This window comes from Aethalodelphis obliquidens, unplaced genomic scaffold (genome assembly GCF_003676395.1).
Source record: "Aethalodelphis obliquidens isolate GAN/ISIS:26980383/991018 unplaced genomic scaffold, ASM367639v1 scaffold87, whole genome shotgun sequence".
NCBI lineage: Eukaryota > Metazoa > Chordata > Mammalia > Artiodactyla > Delphinidae > Aethalodelphis > Aethalodelphis obliquidens.
Genome location: NW_020838031.1, coordinates 689,312 through 699,725, shown reverse-complemented (window position 1 = coordinate 699,725; position 10,414 = coordinate 689,312). Strand labels below are relative to the sequence as shown.

The 10,414-nt window shown below is 51.2% G+C and overlaps 1 protein-coding gene across 1 annotated transcript; it reads right to left on the bottom strand.

The window, feature by feature from the left end:
* Nucleotides 1-415: 415 nt before the first annotated feature.
* On the bottom strand, nucleotides 416-9,817 carry RHOU (ras homolog family member U). Its single transcript, XM_027094034.1, has 3 exons — nucleotides 9,458-9,817; nucleotides 7,841-7,899; nucleotides 416-2,595 (listed from the first exon to the last, which is right to left on the bottom strand). The coding sequence occupies exons 1-3, from the start codon at nucleotides 9,708-9,710 to the stop codon at nucleotides 2,140-2,142; spliced, it is 768 nt and encodes a 255-aa protein (XP_026949835.1). The 5' UTR covers nucleotides 9,711-9,817; the 3' UTR covers nucleotides 416-2,139.
* Nucleotides 9,818-10,414: the final 597 nt, after the last annotated feature.

The following is a 10,414-nucleotide window of genomic DNA, read 5'->3' as shown; positions in this document are numbered from 1 at the left end:
CCTAAAGGCAGAGGGTGGCAAAGGTTCCCCCTCCACCGGGGGACCAAGAAGAGCCCCATATGCTGTCACAGGCATAAAATTTCTTTCAAGTTTTGTGTTCAGTCTTAAAAATTAACTTGCATTTTACTCCATGACATTTGCTTTACTATAAAAACACTGTTTGAAATCACTTGCCAGTCAAATAACCCTTCCTCACCCGCTCCACACCAGGGCAGGCAGAGCCCCGTCTGGGAAGCTCACGGGTAGGTGAGCCAGGCACCAAGCTTCGAACACATTTCATTAGGTCCATTTGGGGCATTTCCACAAATGAAGTAATTTTATTCACTCAGGATGTAACTAAACGCTTCAGGAAGCAATGATATCAATTTCAATGTATTGAAAAATAAATAATAAACAGCATGTTTTTTAGTTTTTAAACAAGGAAATTAGTTAATTTTATTTACTAATAGAAATGAAGGAAGCCTCTAACCTAAAGTATAGTCTGATCATTTACTTTCTGTAAAAAGAAACACAAATTGGATTTTTTTTTTTAACATAAAAAGGACAAGACCCACAGAAAGATAAACTCCTCTACCTGCTGGCATTACAGAGATTTCCCCAGTTACTGACTGATTTTGGTAGATCTGCATCACCACTGCAAGCCTGACGTCACAATCTGATGCATTCAGCTACTTCTCGGCATCTCAGAAGCAGCCCCATCCCAGAGTAAAACTGCTCTCTGGCACTTTGGGCACTTTTCCCCTCCAGAACATGAAGCCCTAAAAACCGCCACCTGGAAGAACACAAACATGTCACCAATCTGTGGTTTTCTGACTGTTCCACAGTGAGGAGACAGCTGAGCAAGGGTGCTGCGGTCCCTGCCACCACCGATCCCACACGAGGCGCTGTCTCTATCACCAGCTCCCTGAAAGGCATGTGTGGATTTGACTGGCTGTTTTAATAGGTTTCAAGAGACATTCATATTAAAATAGGTTCTAAGAGACGCTCATGTTTTAACATGGGCTCCAAAATGTGTGAAGATACACCTAGAATCACATCTCAAGGCATCATCAAAAAGAGATCTGTTCCAGAAAGTGTTAAAAGAGGAAGCCAGGCTTCCCTCACAGCTGTTTCTGGGGCCACATTTTTTCCCATTAACTGTTTAAAAGTCTGAATCAGAAGCAAGAATGGCCACCTCTATATCCGTGTTTGCGTGCGTACACAAAGAAGTACCTTTACGCTGACTTCAGGAAAATAAGGACATTTTGTGTCCCCCAAACATCCGCCTGCTACAGGCCTTGCAAGAGGGTTCACGCCCCCTGAAGATGAGGCAAGGGAAGCCTAGAAGGTAAGAAACAACCCCGACAGGTCTCCTGAGCGCTGTCATCACAGAGGTTCAGGCAGTTTGGCTCATGTGTATGACAGCAAATACCATGCTCTGAGCTCAACGTGAATCACTCCCTAAAGAAAACAGAGCTATCACTTGCTACACTCCTCATGGCATTTTGGCTGTTGATACGGTCTCAGGATGAAAAACTCCCATCAACAACTTTTCCTTTTTGGTCTACACAGCACCATAGTTAGTGGCATGTTTTTTTGTTGCTTGCTTTTAAATCTTAAGCAACCAGGTATAAGAATACAACCAAAGTGACTGATTTGAGGTTTTATAGGCAAAGGTCTCTCTCTTTTTTTTCCTCAGACTTTTGCTCCTTAAAAAAAAGGGGGAAAAGTATGAGGTTTCAAAGCTAAGAGTTACTCTGACCATAGCTGGCCCTCAATCAAGGGACAGCTAACCATGCCATTTCCTCTTTGTTCTTCTGTGCATTATCTCGTGGCAAAATTTCACTCTGGACGCCCAGATCTGAGGTGCCTTTTCATATTAGATATAAATTAATCCAAAGGTCTAGAGCTCTAAATTCCCAGAGTCATGACAAACGCTTAACTTACTTCAAAGATCTCTTGCATAAGTATCTCATCCCTCGGCTCAAACAAACGAGAAGGTCAAAGGCAAGAAAGGATACATACATTGGAGCATCTCCTATAATCCATATACACGCGCATTCTCTATACAGGTTCTACATGGTCAAAGGAGTTGTTTCAGCTAATATAGCCTCTAGTGCGGAGTTCGTCGGAACACAGCCCGTCGGGGCCCCACCAGCATCATACGAAACAGCAGTACTTCTTCCACCAGGACTTGGACAGGGTCTTCATCTTGTCCGGAGTCCTGCTCTTGGACTTCCTGGGCTGCTGCTGAGAGTCCGAGTACTGGATTCCGGCGACGATGGCTGCATCAAAGACCTCTTTGAGGTTCTTCTGAGTCAAGGCCGAGCACTCGATGTAGGAGGCAGCTTTGATCTCCTCAGCACACAACCTGGCCGCCTCCTCGGGCACGGGTTTCTCTTTGCATTTGTCCAGCTCGATGAGGACTTTGACGTCTTCTCTGAGATCCGACTGCGTCCCCACGAGGATGATGGGGGCTTTGGGACAGTGGCAGCGAATCTCCGGCACCCATTTCTCACTGACGTTCTGGAAGGAGGAGGGGCCCACGACACTGAAGCACAGGAGGAAGATGTCGGCGCTGGTGTAGCACAGAGGCCGGAGCTTGTCGAACTCATCCTGCAAGCGAGCCAAGCACCCAAACGTTATCTTTTACATCAGTTCTCATCAGCACAAAGACCGTTTTTCTGGAGAGGGTCTGGCAGGTAACAGAAAGCCCACGAGGGATGGAAGGAAGAGCGAGAGTCCTCAAAAGGCCCCTGCTGCCAAGTGGGGCAATGCTCCCAGCCCCTGGAAACCTGCCCGACGTGCTCAACGTTTTCCTTGATGCTCTAGACCTACTTGCAATTTACCATAGGAAAGGTCCTTAAATTAGATGGATTTTCAAAATAAAATTTACTTTCTCTAGGCTTCAGCACAGAGTAACTCAGACCCACTCCTTCAACTCTGGTACTTAGTCAGGCTCTTAAAACGTACACAGTACCCACGTTGATCCTCGGGGCTCCACCCTGACTCCAGGGAACCCCACTCTGTGAACCCAGCGCCTCTGTAAGGACCCATCCCTGCCCATCCTCACAGCAGCGATGAGCCATGCCTGTTCCATCCCATCTGCGCTGGGCACACCCAGGGCACATTCAGGGCACACGCGGTGCAGAATCATGGGAATCAGACACAGGTCTGGAGTTGAGGACCTGGACTTGGCCACTCTCATTAGGGACCCAGAGAATGTGTGCCTCTCAATGTCACATACAACACTGGTGAATACAGTCTCACACTTGCTGGATATAACACTTCTCCATTTATCTTTTTCTCCCTCCCTCCTTTTCTCTTACTTTCCCTCCCTTCTTTTCTCTCCATGAATCCCAGAGGCCCCCACGCACGATGCTTTGGGAGGATAAAGAACCAGAGAAAGGGTGTACCCACCCAACTTCTGAGGGCTAGAGAACTGGATGGAACAAGTTAGAGCTGATTATATAAACCAACCACCCACCACGCTGCTGAAGGCCGTGCCGCACTCACTCACTAACAGAGATGCATGTGGGACTCCAGGCACCACGCATCAGACACCAGACTCCAGGGGATTTGGCTGGGGACAGACAGACATGGCCTCAGCCCTTGTAGGCACATCTGTCTCCAAATCAGTGTTTCTTTATGTCAAACACCCTAGAGTCCCCTGCAGCACCATATTTAGCTAACTGAAAGCTTTCACTCATCTCTCTTCTAGGAAAACATTTACATCATCTCATCTCTATTTGAAATTTCTATATGTGGGTGCCAACCATCCTCCGGCATAAGGTGACAAATAGATTCCCAGCAGCAAGGAAAAGGTAAACGTCACCCAGGTTTCTGCTGCTCAGTTGACACATATGATTATTTACGAGCTATTATTTACGTGCATGTTATGCTGCATCTGTGGCCTTTTTCTAGGGATAAGGGAAGCCTGGATCTTCTTATTTGAGTTCACTTTCCTCGTCTGAGGCTCCGTATTTCAGTTTGTGGGGCAACACCCAAGTAACAATATTAAAGTCAACCAATTTTAAAGTCCTTCCTCAGGAAGGAATACGGCATCTCTCCATGTCACTGCCACTTCTCCGACTTCTACATGCAAAAGTTAAAAAGAAAGAAAGAAGAAAAAAAGCCTTGGATTTCTTAGTGCCAACTCTGCGCTGAAAGAAGAAACACAGAAACCCATCCAGGTGGCCCACGGCCCAGCCACGAGGATCTTTTAATGAAACATTCCCTCTGTTCTCGGAGGCCTGCAAGGAAGAAGCACAGGACGGAGGCGTTGCCCGCGCTGCTGGCAGTCACTGCACCTGCTGGGCCCTGGATCTGGGGTTGCGTTACCAATAAAAAGAAAGGTGAGCACAGGCCCAGGCCTCGTGACCGGGCTTTGGCAATCTGGCTCCCAGACCTCTGAGGTTCTGGCTGAGGGACTCGGGAAGCAAGGCAGAAATTAAATCCTGCTGACCAGAAATCTTAGCTATCTGCTGAAATAAATGCAGCACACATACGTGTGATAAGGCCAACTGTAATGGACCCTCAAGGAAACATGTTCTGAGGCCCAGAGATGTGCCTGGGATGCAGGGCAGGGCAGGGCAGGGCCGGGTGGGATTGACAGGCCGCTGGACAGCAGTGCTAGTCAAGCTGCAGTCGGATTTCTTCTTTTTTTTAAGTATAAAGATTTCCCCAAGTGCCTCATGGTTCAGAAGGCTGAAGAGTTTTCACCTGCTATTGGTCACTCTCTTTCAGTCTGATCAATTTCACCTGGCGTGAAATTGATCACAGTGAAATTTCTACAGCATTAAAAACTCCTTTTAACATCTTACATGCTCACTGAGCCCCCAACAAGAAAACTCCAAGGCACAAGAAGCGATTTCTAGTTATTTACCCAGCTCTCAGCTGCTATGTGAAACCTGCGTTTGGTCCCTAGGCGACGGCCACCGGTGCTCACATTCTCTGGGACTTTGCAAAGGAGGTCGCTGGAGTCGCTGTGTCCTCAGGAAGCTACCATGACAACTGCCTGTGGGGGTGGGCGCAGTGCCACGGGCTGGGACAACACGAAGGGAATATGGCACGTGTCAAATCAAGTCCCTTAAAAGGTAGTTTATCAGATCTGGAGTAGGGAGGGTAGGAAAGGACTACCACCTTACCCAGCTTTGCTTATGGTCAAAGCAAATACTGATACTTGGGGAGAAGGAAAAAACTGACTTTATCTCACCAGCTGTGTATTTTTCACAAATAGTTTTTGAAGCTGGTTTTCTACAAATCTGTAGACGGTTGGCCTCATTCCTTACACAATTAGACATACTTACTAATCAGGTAAGAAATACTGTGAATCTCAACCAGAAAAACTGCTGGGAGGGCTTCCCTGGTGGCACAGTGGTTAAGAATCCGCCTGCCAATGCAGGGGTCCCAGGTTCGAGCCCTGGTCCGGGAAGATCCAGCTATGCCACGGAGCAACTAGGCCCGTGTGCCACAGCTACTGAGCCTGCGCTCTAGAGCCCGCGAGCCACAACTACTGAGCTCACGTGCCACAGCTACTGAAGCCCGCGTGCCTAGAGCCCGTGCTCCGCAACAAGAGAAGCCACCGCCATGAGAAGCCCGCGCAGCGCAACGGAGAGCAGCCCCCGCTGGCCGCAACTGGAGAAAGCCTGCGCCCAGCAATGAAGACCCAACGCAGCCAAAAATAAGTAAATAAATAAAACAATGGATCTATTCAAAAAACAAACAAACAAACAAGAATAACTGCTGGGAGAGCAGAAGGATAATTTCCAAATAAACCAAAGCTTACCAACTTGCACCAAAATCTTTTCATTTCCCGAATTATGAACCTTTTCCATGAAAATACGTCTAAAATGATTCTCTTGATGCCCTGACTTTGAAACAGACCCTATTAAGGAAAAAATTAAATTCTTTCTTGATAATTCAGGATCATTTCTACATAGTGTTCCTGGTAAAAGACCTATTCCTCTTTCAAAATTGCTCAGAGATTTTCCTCCTGGGTCTACCCATCCTGCCCCTTGAGCTGACTTTGCTGTCCTCCTCCTATAACCTCACTGGTTTCTTTCACAAGTTCTACTAACAGGTAGACTGTAAGTCTGTTGAGCGGCAAGCCCACGACTTAAGTTTGCCTCCCCCAGGACCCAGCACTCCATTTATTGATTGATCCATTCTACAAACCGTGAAGAAGCCCCACTCTGTACCAGGCACCGAGAAGGCATGAGGCAGGGAACCCCAGCCCGGGAAGCCATGTCTGCCAGCAGAACCAACACCTGACAGGCGAGCCAGCGGTGGGCAGCTGCCTGCACTGGGCTGCCTGCTCCTCCCTAAAGGGTCCCAGATAAGCACACCCTTTGGTGTCTTGAGTTCTCCTGCCTTCTGTCTCATTCTCGGGCTGTTCAGCTGCCACATCTTGCTACAAAAGGGAGGCCTCTGTTTACGGAGGCGCTACTCGACCCTCATTTTATTTTATTTTTTGGCTGTGCTGTACGGCATGCGGGATCCTAGTTCCCCGACCAGGGATCGAACCCACGCTCCCCACGTTGGAAGCCCAGAGTCTCAACCACTGGACCTCCAGGGAAGTCCCGGCCTTCATTTTAAACATCAGAAAATCTGACCCAAGGTAGGAAAAACATTCTCACTTTATACAAAGCAATTAAGCTTTCATTATAAATAGCAGCAGGGCGTCCAGAAAGATTAAATATTGGAAGAGCCTGTGTTCTTTGAATTTTCTTTTCCACAGGCAAGAAAATGCAGACTGGTTGGTTTTTTCTGCTCCCCATAAAGGGGGAACTGGGAAGCCCCAGTGGAAGGGTAAGGACAGAGCAGAAGAGGTTTGGCTATGACGTGTGCCACCGTGGCCACCGCCAAACCAGCGTTCTGCTGGGGATCAAGGCTGCCCAGTCTCTGTGTCACATCGAGGTTTGAAAAACAAAGCCCTGACTGGATTTGCTGTCCCAAGTGGGTGAGTAACTGAGAAGCCCTGGTGTGGAGGAGGTTCTTGGGGACACTGGAAAGCCAGCTTCTTCTTTAATGTATATGGTCGTGTGACACCTCAGAAGTGAAGTGGGCACTTTTACCTGCCAACAAAGTACCCCAGCACTTTCTCAAGTGCTGGAGAGACAACATGATTAGTAACTTGTCACTTTGGCAAACTCAAGAGACGGCACCCTGGGCCCTCACAGAGCACGGTGAGAACTCAGTGACGTGAACACCATTCGGGGGGACCGGGGTCCCTGGCGCTCTTCAGGGACACCCCAAAGGGGACCTCACACCGGGTCTTCCCACCAGCTCCCTGGCTGTCTTGTCCAAGTGCCTGGCCAAGACAGGAATAAATGTTCGCGATTCGGAAGGATCAGGTCCCGGCTCATTCATTCCTCCAGCTCAGGACAGCCTGGGCCGCTGTATCTCTGCTTCAAGGGATGGGAGCAACCCCAGCAAGTCCAACCATGCTCAGGAAGGGAAACATTAACACTTACTGACGTGAACTCCATCTTCTTCTTGAGTAAGTTTATTAAGTATTTGGCTTGCTGACCTTTAATAAAATGATCGTAAGCTACGGCCAACTTACTTTGAGAAATGAGCACAAAGCAACATTGATAATTTTTAATAAAAACCAGAAAGTAAATAAGATCCGAAATTCCCAGAAGGTAAGAACCTCTCTTGACCCTGTTTCCCCTGTCCTGCCCACACAGAGCCGGGCCAAACCCTGTTTTATTGGCACGGAGCTCTGTGTCCCCACCACCACCCTCTGTGAGAGGCCATACGTGGGGGTGGGGCTCTAGAATGGCCCAGCTGGGGCGGGGGTGAAGGGCTTTAAAAGGCCCTGTCCTCGCCCAGCACTGAGCAGCGATGTGATACTGACCTGTCCTGCAGTGTCACAGAGCTGGAGTCTCACGGGCCGCCCATCCACGGAAACCACAGCTTAAAAATAAGACCAAAAGGACTGTCAGGGGGGTCTCTTTTAACCTTTTCCAGAAGAATGATAGTTTTAATTTGTATGACCATTCTCACTCCAAACCCTTCAGCTCCTATTCTGGGTCCCCAGTGAATTCAAGACTTGCCTAAAACAAAGAGGCCCGTGAGGCATTTCTGCACCCAAACCTGCAGGGCGGGCAATTCGCTCCATGCCCCAGGGAAGGCAGGAGGCCAGAAGCTTTGACGGCACCCAGAAGGGCCTGCGCTCTTCTCCCAGCCCCAGAAGGTTTATTTTCCTGTCACACTTGTTTCAAAAAACCCAAAAACAACACTGGGGGGTAAGTGGGAACCAACCTTGCAGCTTTAAGTCAGTGGAAAATCTCACAAATAATTCTGCTTTCCCTTGGGAAACGTTCGGTGACTTTGGGGTTTATCATAAAAGTGTGGCTTGTTTTGAGAACACGTGCAAACACAGGCTGCCCGCATTGTCCTGCTTATAAAAGAGGGCACAGCTTATCTCTCCATGTCAGCTCAAAGAGCGGATTAAAAGAGAAAAGGAAAGGAAAGAAAACCATTCCCACCTTTCCACTGGGAAGGGGTATCTGGGGAGGGGCCTGCATCAGGGCGCTGCTCTGAGGTTTCTATTTGAATGAAGTACTCCGTTTTGTCTCAATACAACTTTCTAAATTGTTTATACATGTTTACACTACTCAGTTGGGAGGAGGAAAAAAAAGGAAAAAAACAATATCGTTTAGGTGGGAAACCCAGTAGCACAGCACTGTTTTACCTAGGGTGCCTTCCAGGTGGAAGAAAGCAAGTCCTTGCCACCATGACTTTCCAAAAGATCGAGAAGCTTGTGTGTGAGTGTGTGTGTGTGTGTGTGTGTGTGTGTGTGTGTGTGCTTTAAAAAAAAAAAAACAGAGAAAGTGTTTCACCCTAGCTTCCATGGATTTTAACTTTTTCTTAAATTTCAAAAAGACTTGAAAAATCAAGAGTAAGGACTCCTTTATCTTGATAGCTACCAAACCGAATGATATAGCACTGTACACATAAGAGCTTTCAGTAGCTTAAAGAGATACTGAAAAGATACTAAGACTCAGAAACAGAGCCCATGGGGGCGGTGGAAGCGGGGGCAGGGGAAGCGTTGGTGCTCGGAGGGAAGAAGCTGTGTTTACTCTCCAGGTTTAATCCAAACCTCGGCCCTCCCTAGTGCTTCTAGTGCCATTTCCACTAAATCCACTCTCTTCCCCCGTCTCCGCGGCTCTTTAAAAGTGGAGACGCCCTCGGGAGGGGAGCCACCAACAGGAAAGGACGGACCCTCGGGCCACAGGTAATGGCACCTGCGCGTCACCTTCCGATCGAAACCCGGCAGCAGCGCCAGCAACGTCGACCTGACGCAACTTCTCTACCCAGGAAACTGACCAGGCCACCTGGGCGCGACCTGTTAGACCCCACCGTCTGCCCCTGAATGGCGAGGCGACCGCCGCTCCCCGCGCCAGGGTTAAGGCTCCCGGTCCCCGCGGCCCCACGCCCCCCGCAGGCCCCCGGCCCCGGCCCCGCTCACCTGAGAAGTTGTCGAAGGCGGTGGGGATGTACTCGGTGGGGTAGCCGTTGGTGGTGTAGCTCACCACCAGGCTGGTCTTGCCCACCGCGCCGTCGCCGACCAGCACGCACTTGACGCCGCGCCCCTCCGCGCCGCCCGCGCGCCCCCGGCCCCCCGGCGCCCCGGGCCCGCGCCCCCCACGCTCCCGGCGGGGCGGCACGGGCGGCGCCTCGCAGCGGCCCGGGAACGCGGGGTCCCCCTGCTGCGGGGGCATCGGCCCGCGCCCGCCGCGGGGGGAGCTGTCCCCGACCCAGGCGCGAGGTGCAGACAAAGGCGGCCGGGCGGCTTGGGCTGGACTCGGGCTCGCGCGGCGCCGGCTCCGTTCCGCGGCCGAGGACTGCGGGCCGAGCGGCGCGGAGCCCCGCGCTGTCTCCTCCCGCTTCCCGGCGGCCAGGCGCGCTGGGGGCGGGCGCGGGGAGGAGGCGGGGCGGCGGTTCGTTCACCGCGCCGGGCCCACAGCGCCCCCGCCTGCGCGCCGCGCTCTGCGCTCGAGCCGGAGCCGGAGCCGGGCGCGCGGGGGACGGGACCGCGGCCGCGGGCGGGGGACCCAGACAGCCGCCGGGGGGCCGCCGGACGCCGATTGGGGCGGCGCCGAGGAGCCGGGCCGGCAGAGGGCAGCTCCTCCCGGCGCCGACACTGACGCCACCGCCTAGAGGCCCGCGGTCCCGCCGCCTGCGTCCACGCGGCCGGCGGCCAGGCTCCTCCGGGCCCTGCGCCCCTCGCCCCCTTCTCCACGCGGTTCCGGCCTCCTCGGCCACAGCGCTGCACCCGAGGGGAGCAGTGAAATGCCTGGGGGACAGTCGTCGTAAGGAGGCTGAATTAACAGCCAACTTTTCGTTTAATGTCTAGCCGCTGCCCGTCGTGTGATTTTTCTTCTTCGAAAGTAATGTATTCTATCGTTTGAGAGCAAAAGAACGT